The sequence below is a fragment of the Pseudochaenichthys georgianus genome, chromosome 10 (assembly GCF_902827115.2).
Source record: "Pseudochaenichthys georgianus chromosome 10, fPseGeo1.2, whole genome shotgun sequence".
NCBI classification, from domain to species: Eukaryota; Metazoa; Chordata; class Actinopteri; order Perciformes; family Channichthyidae; genus Pseudochaenichthys; species Pseudochaenichthys georgianus.
Genome location: NC_047512.1, coordinates 7019796 through 7042851, shown reverse-complemented (window position 1 = coordinate 7042851; position 23056 = coordinate 7019796). Strand labels below are relative to the sequence as shown.

Sequence of the window (23056 nt, the reverse complement as noted above, 5' to 3'; positions counted from 1 at the left end):
TTCACACTTCTGACAATTTAGCCAAGATGCAAGATGTGGGTCATTTACACTATAGCCTACATACAAACAAACATAGAAGGAACATTAAAAAAAAAAACAATCCTGTCCTAGAATAAAAATGCATGATGTGCTACGATAAAACAAAAAATAAATGAGATATGTAAACAGCAGGGAGGAGTATGGTGTATTAATGCATACATAGGCCGATGCATAAGAATAGATAGATATAACACTATGAATATGAATGTAGTAAGATGGGTAAGGTACAGTGTACAACAATACAGTGAGTGTGAGGAGAGGGGGCAATGTCTGATGGCCAGTCATTTAAATCCAAATTGACCCTTTAACAATTATGAAAAAATATAAGCCGAATGTAAGACTCCATCGTTATAATGTTTTAAGTATCCTTACAAATATTGAATTATGTGTTTCTACTTCCTGGCAACATATAAACCTTTAAATTACATGATTTTTCTATTGAATTTGGCATTACTTCTTTGGTTTCATTCTTTTTTTAAAACTCGGAAACACGTTTTTTTTATATATGCCGAATGAAAGACTGCATCTGTATAATGTATGTTATAGATTTAAACAAATTGAATAACGTGTTTATACTTATTGGCAACAAATACAACCTTACATTATTTAAAAAATCTATTGAATATGGCACAACTTTTTTTTTAGTTTCAAGATCTTGTAGTTAATTTAACCAATACAAACCAAGGTTTAAAGGGGGAAAATCCCTGATTTTGTTATTAAATCTCGTACTTTCACGTTACAATCCAATAAATAAAAAGTCAAATGTTTAGTCAAAGGTGCATTTCGGGTGTTTACGGTAAAAGAAGGCGGGACTAAACTCTAACCAGGAAGTTTACAGCAGCGGTCGGTGTTTACACATGTCGGTGTGCTCACGTGGGGGATCTTTCCAATATTAAAATGTCTTCAAAGAAAAATAAAAGCAAATCTAAAAGATTGAGTGAGGGGGACAGCTCCCTGCTACTGCACGAGGGGTCCAATGACTCCTCCAGCCTGCAGACATCCCGCAGCGATGGAGGAAGCTGCAAAAGTTTGAACTGCTACTCATTCATTGTCAACGATTTCATTGATAAAGGTAAGACACCTGGGCTTAAACAAAGACAAGAGTTCAATAGTAGTTTGATAAAGGTGAAACGTTAGCATGTGTGAATGCATCAGCAGGTTAACAATCTGCAGATAAAGGACCGCTATGGTCCCTGTTGCCTTCAGAGATGCTGATGCTGTTTAACTGTAACATGACATGTTTCTGAGTGTTAGCTCAAGCAGATTGGTTTAAAATGAGACACTACTGAGGCCACACCGGCTTTCAGGTTTGGGGATATTTGAGTGTTTGCATGCATATTTAGTGACATAGTCATGTTTCTTCCAAGTCTTTCTAGGATGAAATACATTACATTACATGTAGTCGCTTTTATCCAAAGCGACTTACATATTCAGTACTGTGGACAATCCCCACAGGAGCAATGTGGGGTGAAGTGCCTTGCCCAGACATGCTGACTGCAGTGGGGTTTGAACCTGACCCACTGATCCGAACACCAACGCACAACCCACTGCACCAATACCCTCTGTGTGTATTTTTTATCAGCAAAGGAATGCTGTCAGTGTCAAGGTTGTGTCATACATATAAGACTACACAAATCAAACTTCTCATTTCTGTACAAAAGGGGACTTTATTTGGTCTTCCCCTGCCTATAGGCTATTAGGTAAATCCCCCTTTGGCAAGTATGAAAAGGGGGGATGAATACAGCCAATCGTTAGGTTCTTAAAAGTTGTTGACATCTCTACTCAAGCGAATTGTCCCGCTGCTTACAGACAACAACGAATGAATCTCTAAACCCTTCACCCACAACATAGGTTGTTTCTTGTCTGCAAGACCACAACTCAAATGCTAGTCAAACATTTTCTTCACCATTGTCAGAGCAGTAACTAGTGCTTTAGTTTGTATGAATTACGTTTGAATGTCTTACTTTTATTTGTGTTATTTACTTTATATATTTGTTATCTTTCCTCCCAGCTGATGACAAAACACCCACGAGTTGCAGATCGACTTTAGTCCAACTCAGCCTGAACTCAATGAAGTCAGCCGGTGTTTGCATCGGGAGGCCGGTCCTGCTGACGAGTCCCACCGGACAGCAAGAGGTCTCTCCTCTCATCCGTTTCTATATCAGATATTTGTGAACAATTGTATCTTTAAAATCCACTGACTAACATGTTACATGGGTAATGCAGTTTGGCACGCCTTCAGGCCTTCTTATTTCTGACCTTTTGACTTGTGTGTGTGAATGATGTTGCTATTATGTGTCTCTCTTCTTCTGCCTTCCAGGTGTGTTTAGGATGGCCGGTTGCCACGTTTCCTAGTGGGAAAGTTGGTCTTCAGAAATGTGCTCAGAATAACCTCCGGGTGAAGCCAGGAGGAGAGGTGATGCTGCACCCCGTCACCGGTCCTGTGCTTCAGGCTGTGGAGGTGGTTCTCTCCAACAGGTAACCTGCACCTGGCTCTCACTGACCTAAAATACACATGATATTAAAAATGTCATGTTCACACTAGACTTAATTATACAACATTATAGGTATTTTATCCTCACACTTATCTAATAATACTAATGCAGTCTTTTACAACACTACTTCAAACAACTATATTATGAGATAGGAAAGTCGAAATAATGAGATAAAAAGTCATTATGAGATACTTTGTCACAACAGACAATCCAGCAGCTCTTTGGCTCGAGTTCTCCTATTTATCTTGATACGGAAATGGATTGTGCGAACATTGAGGACTACTTTAAACGTGGATTTACAACAGATGAAATACTTAATTTGCTTGCTCATTCACATGGAGTTGTAAAACCGATGTGGCTGAGGTGGCAACCTTCATTGAACAGCAACTGGAAACATCTGGTCAGTGTCATGGTTACAGATGGATGCACCAAAAATGTTGGTTATATGGAATTGCGACTGACAGAGAAACAGTGTGAATACTGCTACAGTTATTGGGTGGTGAAGGTGTTGATCTGGTGTCAAGAAACAGACTGCGAAGGCGCATCTACCACAGCTGTAGTCCAAACTATGTATGGCACTTTGATGGTTATGACAAGCTTAAGCCATTTGGAATTGCAATCAGTGGATGTGCACTTCTTGATAAATGACTTTTTATCTCATAATTTCAACTTGTTTTATCTCATAAGTGGCGGAAATGGGCTTCCATACATATGCACAAATCATAATGCTGCATTATCTATTGTATTTATGAAAGTGTAATTTAAGCCCATTTCAAATCACAATACAAATGGCTGAATAAGTTCTGTGTTAATACGTCATTGTAATAATGTACCAGAGTATCAACCATAATTCCATACCTCTGAAAATGCCTTTAGTTTGTATCACACAGCTTTATGTTGAGCATCTCAGGTAAATGCTGCCACCTGCTGGGGAAATGTCCTAACTGCAGTTCAAAAGCAAAACTTTCAAATAATAATAATTAGTATTGTCCGGACACTCTTCATCCACACAAATCTGTTTTTATTTAACATGACATGACATATTTATTTTTATCGTTTTATAATCTTTAATTTTTAAAGGTTAAAATTATTACAAATGTCTTTACTTTATTATTGTTAATTCTCACATGCCTATAACTTTCTTTCAGGTCAAAAGATGAGACACTCGAGACAGATGAGTTCAAGAACTTCTTACTGAGGTCTCTGGGTAAGTCTCTTTTTCACACTATTACGTGATTTGTGATATGTCGTAAGTCATTGGGAACCTACAATTTGATTCTGAATTTTGACGTTAGGCGATGAAACCTGTACATTTTCCCAATTTGGCGAAAAATGAATATTGTGTCCTGGTTTTGAATTGCTGTCTACGTTCAGTTTCTTTTGGGTGAAATAACTCTCCTGGTTTGTCCGTCTTGTCCCAGTTGGGAACATCCTCCTGCCAGGAAATGTCATCCCCTTGACCTACTTCGGCCGTTCATGCAATCTCCGGGTGGAGACCGTAAGAGGGGAGGATGGAGTCTCCCTCCACAGACCATCTCCCCCCTCAGGACCCCCCCCTGACCCAGAGGAGTCCTCCGTGATGGACTCAGTGCTGGACTCCACCTCAGCCGACCTCTCCCTGCAGCTCAGCCTGCTCACTGTGGACGATCTCGGCTCTGACGGGGCCCCGAGCTCAAATGGAGAGTCGGGTCCTGCAGCCAGCACCCCACGACGACCTGCCCACCTCCCCCACCTCTCCCCCCCCACTGCTCCCTGCACCCCGTCCTCCCATGACTCTCCTGCAGAGGGGGAGAGCTCACAGCAGGCCGATAGTGTCCCCACAGCTCCCCCTGGTGGAGCTCAGAGTTCGGACACCTTCTACTGCCTCTCCTGCTCTACTAAAGTCAGCTTCAGAGACCGAGCGGGGCAGGAGGACCCGGACGCTGAAGCTCAAAGGTCAAAGGTCAAATACTGCATGATTGGAGGGCTCAGCAGCCAGCTGGACGTCATCAGAGAGACCATCGAGCTTCCTCTGAAACATCCAGAGTTATTCTCCAAATATGGTACGTGTTTCAGAATCAGCATCTGGTTTAAAGTGCGTTCATACAAGGAGTTTGCTTTGGTGTATCATGAGGACATTTTCAAACTTAAAATGGTGCATGCATGATCACAATAAAAGGAATCATTTGTAAAAAGGAGAAAGTATAGATTAATGAAAAAAAAGGAAATGTACAAAAAAGTAAGTGGAATACAAATATGACAATAGCTCTGAAAAATAGAATATCTTCGGTAAAGCAGGATTTCAACCGGGTCTTACTTTAACTTAAAACAAGATTTAATTGCAGGCTGTTTTCTCTGCAGGTATCCCACCTCCCCGGGGAGTCTTACTGTACGGTCCCCCAGGCACCGGGAAGACTATGATTGCACGAGCCATAGCCAATGAGATTGGAGCTCACATGACGGTCATCAACGGCCCTGAAATTGTTAGCAAGTACGGTGAAATTGCTCAAGTATCACTGAATGGATTTGAATTGTAATGCACTGTGCACATGGTCCAAAGGGATGGAACTGTACCGTCCTCCAGGTTCAATACTGATGTTGTTTCATGTCTTCGCAGATTTTATGGTGAAACGGAGGCACGGCTCAGGCAGATATTCACCGAGGCGTCTCAGAGGTACAAACGGCTAATCCCATCATTACCTCTATCATAGTGTGTTTCTATACCAACCACCCTGATGCTTTCTTTTTGTTCACCGCTGTCTTTAAACGCGTTTCTTTTGTATCGTAAGAAATGAACCACTTGTAACACCACTGATCGAGGAATCATTTCTCTTGTGCAATAAAGTAGCAAATTAAGCCACAATACTTACCGTATATTAACTGCCGTTGTACACCAATAATAAACGGTACCACTTTACAATAAGACTACCCTGATAAAGGATTGATAAAGGGTTTATAATTAGGTTGTAAACACTTTATTAATCATTAAGAACCATTTATAAACCAGTTCTAACATAGTTTTCTAACATCACCACAGGCTCACTATTTGGCAAGATGACTAAGCCTTATAGTGGCTACTTAGCGAGAATCAACTCGGTGAGCAACAGATACCAAGGATGCTGGCTGATGAAGAAGACGAAGTAAGCTAGGTAGCCAATATAAGACATCTTGCCGAATAGAGAGCCCACATTTGTCTGTACTGCTAAGCCCTATATTGGCTACCTAGCTTACTTCGTCTCCTTCATCAGCTAGCATCCTTGGTATCTGTTGCTCACTGAGTTGATTCCCCCCCATCCATCTTGATGTTTATTGGCATCTCTTATGACCATTTATTTACGAGTTACTAAAATGTATAGTGTGAAACAAATCACCTTTTATGAATGAGTTACTACCATGTCTAATAAGGCTTAGCAGGACAGATACATGAGGGCTCACTATTTGGCAAGCAACCGCTCACAGTTCTGTTTATCTCATGACTTATAAAAGCTTATTAAGGATTTATAAAGTGTACACAACTTAATTAATAAAATGATGACAAACTATTCGTGAACCCTCTATAAGGGTAGTCATATTGTAAAGTGTTACCTAATGAAGACATTTGATTTATGAGTCAAAGCTCTGCACCAAAGTAAAGTCTTCATGATCAGCTTGTTGGCGGCTTTTCTCACATTTGCATTTGATTTCCAGACGACCTGCGATAATCTTCATCGATGAGCTGGACGCCCTGTGCCCGAAGAGAGACGGGGCGCAGAACGAGGTGGAGAAGCGAGTCGTTGCTTCTCTGCTGACTCTGATGGACGGGATTGGTTCAGTGAGTTTCCTTTTTGACCCTCCAGCGATTGACCACTTATTTTTGATGAGCCCTGCACTCCCGTGAGATCTTAAAAATAAAAATCCATATTTGAGTTACGACATGTTCAGTCCATTCAGATTATGAAACGAGCTTCATGCTCCGAAAGTACAATGCTGCGACATTGTTTAAAAGTGTCTTTCTTTGGATATTTCTTTTCATCGCTCCATTTAAAGCTGCACCTCCCACCTAAACGGTAAACCTAAACCTAAACTTGTTTCCACTTAACATTTACGTTACACCAAGTAGTGATGGCCACTTCCTTCTACGTGTTTCTGTTTGTCTGCTTCAGCCAGTGTTATAGCCTTTAGCCTTTAGCCTTCACGTTGACCACAGCTCGTTCTGTGACTGAAGAAGCCAGCGCTCCGAGCAGACTGTCTGTCAGGACATGCTCTCAGTGGAAACGCAGACCGTCAGGCAGAAGCCGCTCCGCCTGCTGGCCGGCCTTCACACGCTGTTCACACACTGTTCACACACTGTTCACACACTGTTCACACACTGTGGGGTGATCCTCTGGGGTGGTGTTAGTCCTCCAAGCGCTCTGTCAGAGCCTGATGATGAGAAAAAAGATGGTTCCCCACACACACACACACACACACACACACACACACACACGCACATGCATGCACACACCCACATACACACATGCATATACACACACACACATACACACACATACACATACGCACACATACACACATGCATATATACACACACACACACACGCATGCACACACGCACACATACACACATGCATATATACACAACCACACACACAGGTCACCAGCACCGATTGGTTTTGGGAATGTGGATAACGCACTTCCTGCTCCTCTGCATTCTTTCTCGCACTGTAATTTATTTTTGTTTCAGTTCTCCCCGCGGTGTCGAAAGGTGGAGCACATATTTCTCACACGCAGACCACCCCGAGAAACACAGGTTTAGCATCGGGCCGCGGGCAGATATTCTCTGAGGCTGTGCTTATGGACATCGACTGGATGAAGCCACACGTGCTCGGTCATCAAGTTAGACCTAAGGCGGTTTCTCTTAGCTCGACAGTCGATATCGATGACTCCAAGCTGCGACGTCATGTCCTGGTGTATATCTCAGCAGTGTTTGTGTGAAATATATCAGACCGCATCCATCATCTGTTTCATAACACTTTTGATGGTGTTTAAACAAGTCTGAGCGCTACCAAAGCTTTTTGAGTGGACAAGCACACCTGAATGTATGAATGAATCTACCACCGTATCAATATTCACGGTTACAGTAAATACAAGTTTACCGGGAGATTCCTAGCTGTATGGTTTTGTTAAATGTCTTGGGAAACTAACCCTGATGCCTCAAAGAGTAATGCACTGTTTGTTGTGCTTTGTCTTAAGGAATGCGCAGCCCAACGTCACATTGTCTAGGACAAAACTGATTTGTGATCTGTTTCCTGTCCTTGTAGGAGGGTCACTCAGGTCAGCTGATAGTTCTGGGGGCCACAAACCGGCCCCATGCCATCGACCCCGCCCTGCGCCGCCCAGGACGCTTCGACAAGGAGCTGGAGGTGCGTAAAACCACAGCCTGTGGGGGAATCAAAAGACTGTCCTGTATTGCAAATGTAGCTTAATCTTCAGTTATAACCCACAACTAGCCTCGTGTGCTCATTTAAAGTCGCCTATTATACTGTTTTTCATCAATATATTACAGGTCACAGATATATACAGAACATGTCTCTGAAGTGATTGGCTCCAAACACCAAACAGATCATTGCAGCATTACCCATAATCCCCTCTGTTTCAGCCCTGTTTCCAAAGTGCTGATTCTCTGTCTGTTACTTTAGATGAAAATAAGGAGCCCCTCCCCACGCCCCTCTGAGAGACATTTGGTTACAAAAAAAGCCGCGTTCACACTGCGGTACTTTTCCCACAAAGGTTCATGTGAACTTAGTTCATGATCGCGGTCACACCAAAAAGAGCCGGTACTAAAAGTAGTTCATGCGAACCTTTTTACCCCCTCGAAAGTCCCTGCTAGAAAGTAGGGACTTTCGAGCGGCTCTTTTTTGAGAAAAGAGCTATATTCCTGATTGGCTGGGCGGATTGCAAACCACGCCCCGTAAAACTCCCAAAAAGTTTTGTGAAGCCGCCATTTTATTATCCTCGCATTAGCATTATTAGCATTAGCATTAGCCCAGCGCAAAAACGCAGAGAGACTAACTTATGGCAACACAAAATAAAACAGCTTCTACTGAAGCCTTCCCCAACTCCGGGGACTTCCGGCCGGGGACTTTGGGCGGCAGTATACGCCGTGAAGTGGGTTGCGGCCTGCCAGTAAACCCAAAGCAGAAGAAGAAGAAGTGACGTCAGCGGCTTCATTTGCCTAATCCTCCCCCAGGGACTTTTTCTGGTGTGAACACGATCTGTACTTAGTTCATGCGAACTAAAGAGTTCGCATGAACTAAGTTCGCATGAACCTTTGTGGGAAAAGTACTGCAGTGTGAACGCGGCTATTAACGCAATGGTGCTCTAGGAGGAGATTCAGGTGATAAGGGGGGGGGGGGGTTACCTTGGTTGCTGATTGGCTAATGGTTACACAAGACAACACATCGTTATGACATCACAAAGTGGCCAAAATCTGATCAGCTCATTTTCAGACAGGTTTTTATAGAAATGGATCAAAAAGAGAGAGAATCTTTGTTCCTGAGACTTTCAGAGTCTCTTTCCACAGAGGGGACACATGTTGATGTAGAAGAGACATGAAGAAGAGGGGACACATGTTGATGTAGAAGAGACATGAAGAAGAGGGGACACATGTTGATGTAGAAGAGACATGGAGAAGAGGGGACACATGTTGATGTAGAAGAGACATGAAGAAGAGGGGACACATGTTGACGAAGAAGAGACATGAAGAAGAGGGGACACATGTTGATGTAGAAGAGACATGGAGAAGAGGGGACACATGTTGACGAAGAAGAGACATGAAGAAGAGGGGACACATGTTGATGTAGAAGAGACATGAAGAAGAGGGGACACATGTTGATGTAGAAGAGACATGGAGAAGAGGGGACACATGTTGATGTAGAAGAGACATGAAGAAGAGGGGACACATGTTGACGAAGAAGAGACATGAAGAAGAGGGGACACATGTTGATGTAGAAGAGACATGAAGAAGTGGATTTTGCATAATAGGTGACCTTTAACACCCTACTGTTTGTTTATAGTGAATTCATCTGGTGAAAATAAATAGTAAAAGCAACAGTTTGCTTTTTCACAATATGAAATTAACAATCAGACCTACTGAAGATGTCTCTGTAAAGCTCTGAGAAGTGCTGTACTCCATTCATTAATGGTTTGGGGTTCCTCAGGGTTCATATTGAGTACCACTACAATTTCAGTTTGAATACCAATGTCTGTAATACAATGTCTTGTTCTATTCATTTCACAATGGCAGGTGGGAGTTCCTACTGCTGCCGAGCGTGCAGATATTCTGCAGAAGCAGCTGAGCTCCGTGCCGTGCAACGCCACCAGCGAGGAGGTGACGCAGCTGGCCGACGCTGCCCACGGATACGTAGGAGCGGACCTCGCAGCTGTTAGCAAAGAAGCAGGCAAGTAAACACTCTCCTACTGTCATACAGGAAGTCAAAATGCTGAGGAAAAAACATGTTTCCCTGTCCTGGCACCTTTATGGCCGCCTGAATGTGGTCTGCCACCTTGTGTCCTCTCTCTTCATGATGTACACCACGTCCTGCAAAGGCAAACATATCTCTTCCCACAAATGCAGCTGTAGATCCGGAGAAAGTCCAAACATCCATATCATAAAAACACCGCACCAACCAAGAACAGCTACTTTGACCAGTTCTGTTCTTTTTAATGATTTTCCTCTTCCGGAAACCAACATCATTTAGGAAACCAAAACAAAGCCGCACATGCCAGCTGCCCCGAAGAGGCTCATCGTCTTTTAGTGATTCGGTTTGACTACAGTTTGTTATTGAGCTTTAGGTACATCTGACTCAACCTCTGCTTTTAACCCAAACCACAATCCCTAGTGACCTATCCCTTCCTAAATTAGTTTTTAACAGTATTTTCGATGTTTTCTCGGAGAGTCCGACATGCCTGCTTCACAGAAGGTCAGCCATTCTTTGATCTTTGCCACAGAGGAAGTTGTGTGTTTCTGGGGTGTTCAGATCCCAGTGAGAGAAACCACTGAAACCACCACTTTGCCCCCTCACCCCTGATGCCACAAACCGATCCACCTCACACCCTGAGCGTATATAACGTATGCGTGTATCTGAATGTGCTCGCTTGTGGGTGTGTGTGGGATTGAACGAGCACACGCACATTAGTCTTTCTGCGTGTGACCCCGTGCGCCTCCTGGGTGGTCTCAGGCCTTCGGTACGTGGCATATTGCATTTCCAGCTGAGGAGGCTGCTGTGCGGAGGCGCTCCGGCGGAGAGCGTGATTTACCGTCCGCAAAGGGCCAGACGTGACTGGCAGTGTTTTCTGAGAAACCTCCCCGCGCCCCGGAGGGAGACGACAGCCTCCCCCAAACCCTGATTCACTTCCCTCCCTTCCCTCAAAGGCCTCCAAACCCAAATCACTAAACAAACACCGGCCCTCGCAAGCACGCCGCGGGAGAACGAGCAGAATCAGATCGCCTTTAATGCTTTGTTTCTTTCTGTCGGCTCGTTCGGCGTGGACATGAAGCACAGGTGAAATACTAACTGAGGAGAGAAATCTGAAATGGAATACAAACACGGCTTCAGAGGCTTCAGAGTGGGCGTCCACTTGGAATGCAGCGTGCTTGTAGTCTGGTTTTATTCTTTCTAGGATATTAGCATTAGCAGTCGAACACCTAATCGTTAACCTAGCCATTTAGTGTACTATCTTCGCTATATTACCACAGCCTTTAGAAACATTTACATACCATGAATAAAGACTATCTTTAGATGAACGATATATCAGAACACGTTTTAAAGTGGTTTAAAAGAAAGTGTATACTCTATTTATGTTACGCTACGTGCCTCTGCTAAAGAAACAAGCTTGACTGTTAGCTTGAGATTAGTCAAAGGAACATGGAGGTAATAATAATATATTTTATTTATAAGCGCACTTTTCATTTGCGTAAACAAAACTCAAAGTGCTACAAAATAAAAAATTAAAAAGGGTGAAACAAAACAACAAAAAACAATTAAAACAACATAATAAAAAAGACGTGTTCGTACTTCCCACTCTCATCAGGACGGGTAGTGGAGCTTTCAGTGTTCATACTACAAACCTATTCATTAAATAACACGTGGCATACAACAGCAGTAATGCTCAGTTTAACAATACTGTGACTAGTAACTAAACTGAACTTACTAAATGATGCATTTTCCTCTCGAGGATAAGACGCTAATCGTTCACATCCTGTTCCCTCGTCTTAAAGTTACAATAGTGTTGGGTCGGCAGGCTTTGGTTAATGCAAGCTTAAGATATGTCACCGTTTGCTTTACTTGTATCATGCCAAGCTTCATGTACCCCTTAACATTTACCCCGTTCTTCTCCCGTTGCATTGCGCTTCAGAAACTATAACTTTACATTTGGCTTGTTGCCGAGGGGAGCAGGATGTAGCTGCACCTCTCCAAGATGCACCTTTGTAGCTGCTTGGTTTGAATGGCTGACAAAGCGAGGTCAGCACTTCAGACGATACACGTTGCCACCGTGGCGTTAGGGTTTCCTCTGATTGGTGGACAGGACATTTACATATAACTAATAATATTCAAATTGACGTATGTGTACGGATCCACCTGCATCACCTCCTGATGCTACCGCACAGTGTATGGCCTCACACACACACACACACACACACACACACACACACACACACACACACACACACACACACACACACACACACACACACACACACACACACACACCGCCACACACACACACACCGCCACACACACACACACCGCCACACACAGACACACCGCCACACACAGACACACACACCGCCACACACACACACACACACACACACACACACACACACACACACACACACACACACACACACACACACACACACACACACACACACCGCCAGACACACACACCGCCACACACAGACACACCGCCACACACACACACACACACACACACACACACACACACACACACACACACACACACACACACACACACCGCCATACACACACAGCCACACCGCCACACACACATACACCGCCACACACACACACACACACACACACACACACACACACACACACACACACACACACACACACACACACACACACACACACACACACACACACACACACACAGCTGTCACTGGGTAAAGGTAAAGGCACAGACACACCGCCACACACACACACACACACACACACACACACACACATACACACACCGCCACACACACACATACACCGCCACACACACATACACCGCCACACACACATACACACACACACACACACACACACACACACACACACACACACACACACACACACACACACACACACACACACACACACACACACACACACACACACACACACACACACACACACACACACACACACACACACACACACACACACACACACACACACACCAATACACACAGAAGTTGATATCTGTTTGTTCCTCCTCTGCCTGCATGGAGAGGAAGCTGAAGAGGCACACTGACACGTCGAGTAGGAACTGCAGTTGTTTCCTTCTGCTGCTCAGGTAACAATGAGCGGCTGGGGGAACGTGCGCTCCGACGCTCCGCTTCCTGAAAAAGAATAATAGGGGGGGGGGGTGATAAATGCGACGGCTGCTACACACCAGGGTCACGCACATAGATACAACCCCTGCACAGCTGCAGAGAAGCATGCGCACAAAAAGACTTGTGATGCACGCACACGAGCAGACTGTAGGGCTTCACATCCTGCATGCAGTACCATCCCAACCTGCTGAGAGATCTGAGAGCGCTTCAGCCATGGCTTCATCTCTGGAGGAAAGCAGTGGCTTTTCTTTGCATGGAAAGTTTGATGTCATTCAGGAAGTTTTGTTTGTCCTCTCCGAGTAGTAAGGAGCCTCCAGACTTCTTGCCGACAGATGTGTTACATAATCAGAACTGAATGCAGTTGATCACGGATCGGCCGGTTTAGAACGTAATGTAATGCACACTCCTTCGAGATCTATTAAAGTCTGTTTCATTCAGGGCTCCTCAAATCCCCCGTAAGCCGCCGCTGAGCGCACAAATGATGAAGAAGGTCTGCGCTTCACATCATGTGCACCGAGCGAGGGGATCCAGGTGAACGCTGTGATCCCTCCAAGGTAGGATGTTGAACCTGGAGAGGAACACAGGAATGTGGCATCCTGTTTACTTTTCTGCAAAATACATCTGTGTAGATCACTTTGCTGTACAAATTAATAAACCACAGTTTTTAATTATCTAATAAAAAAAAGCTACTTTAGTTTCACAGCTAGTGTCCTTACATTGAATTGAGTTAGGTCGTGTTCCCTAAAAGACAAAATGACGCGTGTCATGAAGCTTAAAATCTTCCCTACATTTATTGAAGTACTTAAAATAACTTGTTAGACGCTTTCATCCAAAGCGACTGTGGACAATCCCCACAGGTGAAGCGTCTCAGGGACACAACGACATGCTGACTGCAGTGGGGTTTGAACCTGGGCTCCCCTGATCCGAACACCAACACACTAGCCCACTGCGCCACACGCCTGTTGATAGAAATGCAATCAAAGAGTGGTTTTGCCTAAAGAGGTAAAGCTAGTCTTTTACACACACGTTAGGTAATGTCTGAACAAGTAAGCCTACTGTTTTGTTTAGGTAAATACTTTCCTACATTTCTTAAGCTTCTCATTCCCTCTCATCCCCCACCAAAGAAACGTCACAGAGGTTCTCGTATTGTTTACTTTCCGTCCCGTGGAGTACATTTTTCCAAAGTATTTGACAAGATTTTCTAATAAAGTCAAAAATACTTTTGTGTAGCAGAACTTTTTGTTGAAATTTTGATTTTGAAACCGCCGCTAGATGCCCTCTGAATATAACGTCTGGTTGCCGTGACTACTAGTTGCCGTATTAAACGTGTTGCCAGTGTAGTTCTTCATCTCAAAGTGTATGATTAGACTGCTTCACTGCTCACTGCTGCAGATAGAAGGTTCAGACGATGAACTGCAGTAACCTCAGAGGAAGGCCTCTAGTGAGAACATGTTATGCCGCTGGGGGGTAAACAGGCTCAGCTGCGAGGGGTGAGTGTCAGCGTGAAGGCAGATAGAAATACTCCTTTGAATTCTTCTTCATTTCATTATGCCATATGTGAATCCATGTCAGCATTTCAAAGAGGCTTTTTGGGGTTTTCCCTTTCCTAAAGTGTCGTATATTTATTTTGAAAGAACATACATGACATTCATCTGTTTCTCAAATATCATCAATATTCCAATTACTGTATATACTACTCTGCACAGTTCCTATCATATTCTGTTTCTATTTGATTTGATTTACCTGCACTATGTTATCTGTTTTATTCTGTTGCACTCTAAGATTTCCATTGTCATAACTACACTATAGCTATGTACACATAATAATAATAATACGTTTTATTTCGAGGCGCCTTTCAGGACACCCAAGGTCGCCTTACAGTGCATTTAAAAGTTAAAACAGCTAAAACAAAAACGGAACACAATGGAATCGAACCGACAAGGCAATACAGCAGCATCAAAGCATAACACAGGCAAGACAAGCGTGTGGAGTGAGAGGGGGGTCTGTGATGGCAGGTTGAATGTGTTAGAGTGAGTAGGCCAGTTTAAACAGGTGGGTTTTGAATGTCGTGATGGAGTCAGACTGACAATATAGGTTTGTGTGCATGTAAATGGTCTGCAAAGGCTAATATGTCCTCTTTCAAAGTCCTCGTAACAATCAAATCACGTACCTCGATCCTCCTCCTCCTCCTCCTCCTCCTCCTCCTCCTCCTCCTCCTCCTCTGAACTTCATCTGTCTCAGTTACCGTGTGTGAAGTGGACATGGCTTTCATCATGCTTTCTGCAGGGTGACAGATTGATGTCCACGTTAAGATGATGTGCTGGACTCTGTTAGTCACAGCAGAAGCATGTACAGCCTGCACGCCAGTAAGGCTTTGTGACGGCCTTCCTGTGTCTCTGATGCAGCTGCTCGTCATTGTGACTGCGCTCTGTGAGACACGTGGCGGCACGCACTCTGCTACTGGACATCGTCACCGTCAGCTTTTATTTGTTTGTTAGCAGTAGAGCTTTCCGATGATGTTGCCTTTCAGGTTACGGGTCTAATGATGCAGCAAGTTATGACAACACATCTGAGAAACATTTGTGATTCTCCACTATGAAATTGACTTTAAATGCTTACTCCATATTTGATTGTATGATGCAGGTCTGCAAAGCTAATTGATTGCAATTTAATAAACCCAAATCAGCATCAAAGCTGAGCAAAGCCCAACATCTTCACTAGTGGCGCTTTTCCACTGCAGGGCCTCGCTCGGCTTAGTACGGCTTAGTTAGGCCTTGTTAGGCCAGGCTCACTTTATGCTGCGTTTCCATTACAGTTTAGGAACTGGGGCAGTAACTAGGCGTAGGTGTAGGCGGAGCCGTGACGTCATCTTCAATGCGAAACACAAAACCAACATCAGCCGTTAGCTGTTAGCACTCAGAGCTCACAGCTCCTCATATCTGTTCAGAAACTAGACACAAGTTAAACAAGTTCAAACCACAGACTGCCTGTGTCATGGAGAATACAGTCGCTGCTTTATTTATGTCTGTAGGCCGTTGTTGTGAGTGTGGACGGTCGGAGCATATATAACGTTAGCTTAGCCGATCTCCATTCAGAAAACACGCATTTTAAAGGGTGTTCCGCCTGCCGTTTGTCTGCAGACTTGTCAAAGCATTAATTCATGTTTTTTACTAACCGGTATCAGTATGTTGTTACTTCGGCATCATTTTGAAACGTGTATTACAATTAAATCACGGTCAAATATGTTCATCTTGTTGTAGTAGCCCCCTTGCCAGCGATTCTCTCTCTAGTTTAGCATGCTCAGCCCGGTTGTTGGCCCGGAAAGAACCTGGATTTTGGAGAGCCAGAAAACTGTGAAAAAGTACCCGCTAGCCGGAACTACGCCTAGTGGAAACGCAACCAAATACAGGCACGGCACGCTGTAGTGGAAATGCGCCATTAGTGACCTAATCAACTCTGAACATGTGGCCTTTTGTATCTTTATACAACTTTTAAAAGACAACTATTCTGTACAATAAATGCTATTTCACAAGGAAAAGGCATAGCTAACATTATATTACCAATCATTTAATCACATTGAAGCATTTAATTAACTATTTGATAATGTCTTAGTCTTTAAGTATTTTGTTATCATTAAAAAATGGCATAGAAATAAAACATATTACAAAAATGGCAGATAAATGCTATTTTCAGCGATTTAAATATATATGGAGATATCCTCCATATTTAAGGAAAATCTTTGATTGTCTGAATATTTAAAGGCATTACCTTAGACTTTAAGAAACTGGCGTGAATGCTTTTGTGTTGTTATTTGCAACACCAACAATGTTTGGCTTACCTAAAAACAGTTAGCCAAACATTTTAAAGTCCATTTGTTAGAATGATCAGATTCAGATCAGATTTCAGAAAGACCTCCACGTGTGTGAACCTATAGTTTGTATAGAAGCAGAGTAAAGCTGCTGATTCAAACCATAAGCAGACAGCCAGCTGAAGGACTTCCTCTGATATAACCACATAGGAGCTCACTTCTTCTGATCTTCCCCAAACGTTACATTGACCCGGTTCCCAGCTCGGCACAGATTATACAAAACATCTCTTCAATAACGAGGCCCTCGAGGTGTTTCGTGTGGCGTTGGAAGCTCTCATGTGGTCTGCTGGAGCCTCGCAGACTCTGGGCGTCTCTTTGTCGTCCTGTTGGCGTTCCACTGATCCCGGTGCGAGCAGATGACTCACTTCCACAGTCTAAACAGTGCTAAATGTGTGTGTGTGTGTGCGTGCTTGTTTGGTTTGTGCCACATCCGGGCGCACTGTTTACAAGCCTCTCTAAACAGGGGAAGCCCACTGGATCAAAAAAAGGGCCAGTCAAATTGATTATGTGGAATAATAAACACGACTCTGCACTTTGTCAGCCGAGACCTCTTTGGGTTTGGCGGCGAAGATCAGGCTCAATATTTAACAACCGCTTCTCCGAGTTAGACTAAACGGCCGAAATGATTTACCGGGTAATTGTGCAAAGTGATTTGGCTAACACTCTTCAATCCTCTAAAGATAAATACTTTCTGCATCGAGAAGAAAAGCGGCGGCAAAAATGAGTTTTGTGTGTGTGACATAAATTCTGCAGTAGGAGACTAAATGGGCCGAATGCTCGCTGGTGTTTACAGCGGACGCCTTGCCTTATAAAGCGCTTTTTCCAACTCGTTTGTCCTTTTAAAGACTCCGCAGGAATTTCAGGACAAGTCACATAAATATCAGTCGGATCAGCATGTGAAGTTTATTTGAGGCCTCTGTTTATAAAATCCGGAAATGTGCTGCTTGTACTCCTTAACCCCAGCACTTACCTTTACCCAGTGACAGCTGTGTGTGTGTGTGTGTGTGTGTGTGTGTGTGTGTGTGTGTGTGTGTGTGTGTGTGTGTGTATGCTTGCACACGTTTCCTGCATGTTTGGAGTGTGTGAGCTCGTGTATTAGTCTTTGTCATATCCACATGTGTATATGTGCACTTTAAGAGCACATATTATTGCGGTGTTTCAGCTCCGGGAACAGATGTTGGGTTTTGTAAATACAGGTGCGGAGAGTGCTCCGGAAGCCCCGGCGAGTAATGAAAACGTCCCTGCGGTGTTGTGATGGTGTAATGCCCAAAGTATTTCTTAATTCGTCTTTTAGACGCAGCGCTACACAATGCAACATTCAGCTACACACACTCCCAACTCGTCCCTGTTGAAAAGTGGAATGCATTGAGGTGCAGATTTCTCCTCACACACCTTCCTCGTGATGATCCGCTGTCGCTCACGATGGCGCTTTGTGAGGTTTTCCCCTTTTTGAAGTTTTCTTCTAACCTCGGTCATTTCATCGTTTTTATTTTGGAAGCGGACGTCTCTTGAGTTTACGTGCAGATGCAAACATAAAACTTGATGATCCAGCTGCACCGTGCACACAATGCAGGGCAGTGTCCACACGGTTTTGTGTACCTCAAAGAAAAGCCTTTGTTTGGTTTACAGCTTGAACGAAACTGTACTTTTGGAGCCGATGTCATGTTTGAGAGCTGTTTCTTGGTTTTGTCAACATAAGAACATTATCATACGTGTATTCATCAATGTTTGATTTGCCGTCTTAACAAAAGGTGGTCAATCTAGCGGAGACATATCGTTGTTTTTCCCCGAGATACCCGGATATCAGTGAGAATTGTTCATATTTTCCAGGGCGATTCATCGTCCAGTCTCTACTGTGGAGTAGGACAGGTTTGGACATAATTTAGAAAGCCTCTTTCCAACCACAGCATCAACACAATACTGCTGTTCATATTTAGTTATATATATATATCTCTTTGGAGGTAACATGCGTTGGCCAAGTGTGAAGCAATACCAACCTTTTCTTACTCCAACCAGCAAAAGATACTGTTGCACTCCTCTCGCATACTGACATGTTACTCACTGAAACGGCAGTCCCTACTTTTGCCTCCCTTTTGTTTAGTTATGTTGTTGCTTGGTCCCTGTCCTGAGGATTAGCTTTGGACATCCTCAGACGAGGTGTTGTGTTGTAGTAACTAGGGTTGCCAGAAACTGACCATGATCAAAATCGATTATTCGGCAGCCCTGGCGAATAATAATCGATTATTATTCGGCAGCCATTAGCATATATATATTTCTATATATTTTGGTTGAAACTAAGCCAGAAAAAAAAAAAAAACATAAATAATAAAAAAAAAAAAAAATCGATTTTTAAAAATAATATTCGATTATGGAGACTGTAACGAATATTCGAATAATCGCTGGCATCCCTAGTAGTAACAATATATCCCTCTGTTGGGCTCCTGTACCCTGATGGGTTGTGAACGGGTAATACTAAATGAGAATGGCCCCATAATGACTGGCGCACCTTCTCTGATTTCTAAGGCTGTCCCACCGACACAGCTCCCAGGCTTGGGCCATGATAAATTGATTTGAGGACGATTTGATGCCGGTTGAAACTGAATCTGCATCAAAGCCTGTCAGAATACAAGGGTTCGTGTGATGCGTGGACATGACGTGTGGTGTCATCGCACCATGAAGTATCTCCAAGTATAATGTTTGGTATTAAAGGGTTTGATTCTTCAGTAGAGGGGACTAGAGAGAAGGTCTAGAGTTCAGTGTTTCGGACCAACATATTTAAAGTATGACCATTCCTGTTGAAAAAACAACACAGACTGCCCCCCCCCCTTCTCCCTGGCCAGCTTTAACTCTCTCTTCCATATCTAGTTTAGGCCCTGCTGTGAGGTTTTGCAAATGTGCATTCTTGTACATTTAGGGGGCCCCTGCTTCTCTCAATTCCCACTAGATCTCGGCACATTCGAAGCATCCTGGATAGAGAAGGATTGCAACAAGAAAAAAAAAGGAGTAGAAGAAAATGAGTCCACATAAGGTTCAGATTAAAGTGTGTTGTCTCTTTTTGTTCTCTTTCTCCTCCCTTCCCATCGGATGTTTTCATAACTAAACCAAATGTGTGCTCGGAGTCGGCCAAGAGCAGTCAGGAGAGAGAGGGTCCCTGGAGCAAAACGTTAAAGTCACGTCGCTGAATGGAGTTTCCGCTGCCCTCCGGGTTCAGGCTGCACTCGGAGCTCTGCGGCTTGTGAACCGTTCTGTTCCTCTGCGAGGCTTCTCGTGACCGCCGGAGAAAGTGCTACGCTCGCTCTTCCGTTGATTCTCCGTGAAACATTTATTAAACTTTTGTCCGCTGCATTTTCCGCCTCCAGGACTTTTATTCAGCCTTTTTGACGAGCGCCTTTGAGCTTTCTGTCTACTCACACTGCCATCAATTAGTATCCAACTTTTAAGTGCTGTGTTCAGAAAGCCACTAAGCTTTTACTCTCATAATACTTCATATATCAACGCGGCAGAAGACCTATCAATGCTCGACCTTTTTCTTATTAAGGTGCGTGTGTTTTTGGAGAAGTTAATGTTGGCTTTTTACTTTTTTTAAAAATATAATCGAAAATGGCTCTTGGTGCAGCATTAGTGATTAAATACATTTAATTTATAATTACACTTTTTACGACTTTCTTTGTGTGTGTAGTTGTGTTTAGTATATTTCACGTCTTTGATGTCCCTTAAACAGCACCTCTTTTCACCCTCTGTCTGAAACCAGAGCCCAGTCTGCTCTGATTGGTTAGCTGGTCGGCTCTGTTGTGGTTGGTCAACCGCTTAGAGATGTCCCGCCCTTAACCTGTCACATGCAATGTGTTGGCGCGCTAGCCAATGGAAGTGCTAGCGTTTCATAGTGATGTCACTATGTTAACTCAGAAGTTAACAAAGGAGTCCAATGGAGGCGTTTCAGTCAGGTGTGTGGAGTGTGTGGGAGAGAAACCCACAGACCGTTCACATGCACACACACTTATATAACACACTACGGGAAAGGCAACACCCCCAGAAGTGTAATGGGGCCCCTTTAACAGACCCTTAACATCTTTATGTAAAATGAGTAATCCTGTATAAAAGCATAATGGATAAGCATGCTGAAGGGTTATCCCCTTGTGGGTGTCCTTCATGATCCGAGCACACTCAGGTCTGACTCTCTCCCTCCCTGAAGGAGCCTTCACAGGGCAGGCCTGATGGTTTGGGGTTTGTGCACATGGTGTTGTGGCTCCTCATCTCCCTCCTCACCTCCCTCCTCACCTCCCTCCTCTTCTCCCTCCTCATCTCCCTCCTCACCTCCCTCCTCACCTCCCTCCTCTTCTCCCTCCTCTTCTCCCTCCTCATCTCCCTCCTCAGCCCAGCTTCCCTCCACATCCTGTCTTGTCTTGCCTTGTCCCTTCCAATCAGACCAGATGTTTTTGTGCAGCGCCGGTCCGAAGCTGTAGCGCAGATGAAGAGCTGAGGCAGCAGCAGCAGCAGCCAGGTGGAACGATTGGGATGTTTAAACCTCTGGGGATCCAGAGTCAGAAGGCGGGCGGGTGGAAGAGAGAGTGAAGGAGCTCGAAGAAGACATCTTGCACCGGGGGGGCCGGGACTGGGGAACACATTGACCCCATACTGAAGACAAACCTGCTCGCATTAATTGTGTTCCTCCTCTTCTTCTCCGCCTGCGCCTCGCCTCGTCGTACGGGTCCTGGAAAATATAAACAGGATGCAGTCTTGTCTGATCGTAAATCCCCTCTCGTCTGCTCCCTGGCCCCGAGCCCTGGACCACGTCCGTTCCCCTCCAGCCCTCGCCACCGCCTCCCCCCTTTCACTCAGAAGAGGAAGCCAAAAGTCTCTGTGTGTGCGTCTGTGTGATGTGTGCACATGTGCGCCGGGAAGGGTTGTGTGTCTAATACGCTGTTACACAACACTGGGGTTGGAAACGTGGTTGTGGGCAGGTTCTGTAACTACTAATCATTGTCCAAATGTAGTGTGTAATCCACTCACTGAAGACCTGTCCTCCCACCTGTACACGGTCAATCTGCACAGCTGGATGCCAGCTGATGCACACATGGCCTTTTCGGCATTGTAGTCGTTTTCTCACACATTCTTCCCTGCCTATTAAGTCGTGATTGCAGGCGATATTGCAACCAGCAGACCCTGTTTCTCTGTCTCATGTGAATTGGAGGAAATTACAAGCAGAAAGAGACTGGCAATGTTCCCCGGCAACTTGACTGATTCTGTCAGTGAAGTTGCAATTGTTTGCCTACTGTGTTCCTACTAGGGGTGGGCGATATGACGATATATATCGTCGTGACGATATTAGGTCTTCACGATATGCTTTTTCAGAGATATCGTCCTATCGTGATAAAAAAATAAAAAATAAAATAATAGCGGGAGGGGAAGAGGCTCTCCGTGCGCGGCGCAGGGGGCTATGACAGCGGACGGAGAGCCTCTTCCCCTCCCGCTCCCCCAGCCTCACCTACTGATTTTAATTTCACCATATATCAAGCCCGATCGATTTCATAATGTCAGCGCACCTCTGCTTGCGTTCAGTCCGAGTTGTTTGACAAGTTCCCAAAGTCCCCGCCCCCTTTCTTTGCAGCGAGCAACCATAGGGCAGGCATTTCATAAAGGGGCTCCTTATGAAAAGACTAGCAAACGGTGGAAAGACATAACTGACGCTGTGGCGTTTTATGTTTTTCCCTTCAGTTATGCTAAAGTCTTTTATTACACTTCAAGTCTACTCTAAAGTTTACATTTTAATTGTTTGGCACTGACTTTTCCTCATTGATGTGTTATGTTTTACTTAGTTATGTTTTACCCTCCTTCTCATGTTTATTGATGTTCACTGCTCACTTGTTCATTCAGGGTTTCATTTCTGAAATAAAACCAGCTTGAAATGCTACTTTGGTCTGTTACTCCTTTTTGTTTTAGTTTCTGTTACCTTGTAGGTGCTTGTACTGTTAAGTAACTTGAAAAATAACCATAATAACCGACATGAAAAAATATCGTGATATATATCGTCTATCGTGATACTGCCTGAAAATATCGTGATAACAT

The 23056-nt window shown here is 44.1% G+C and overlaps 1 protein-coding gene across 1 annotated transcript in view; it reads left to right on the top strand.

Moving 5' to 3' along the window:
- Window positions 1–877: 877 nt before the first annotated feature.
- Window positions 878–23056, top strand: part of afg2a (AFG2 AAA ATPase homolog A) — a 137307-nt gene continuing 115128 nt past the window's right edge. The window contains exons 1-10 of the mRNA XM_034092457.1: window positions 878–1111; window positions 2051–2175; window positions 2360–2517; window positions 3683–3741; window positions 3956–4576; window positions 4875–5004; window positions 5131–5187; window positions 6201–6324; window positions 7811–7912; window positions 9796–9949. Coding sequence (XP_033948348.1) covers window positions 937–1111; window positions 2051–2175; window positions 2360–2517; window positions 3683–3741; window positions 3956–4576; window positions 4875–5004; window positions 5131–5187; window positions 6201–6324; window positions 7811–7912; window positions 9796–9949 — 1705 coding nt within the window. The 5' untranslated portion in view covers window positions 878–936. The remainder of the gene's footprint in view (window positions 1112–2050; window positions 2176–2359; window positions 2518–3682; window positions 3742–3955; window positions 4577–4874; window positions 5005–5130; window positions 5188–6200; window positions 6325–7810; window positions 7913–9795; window positions 9950–23056) is intronic.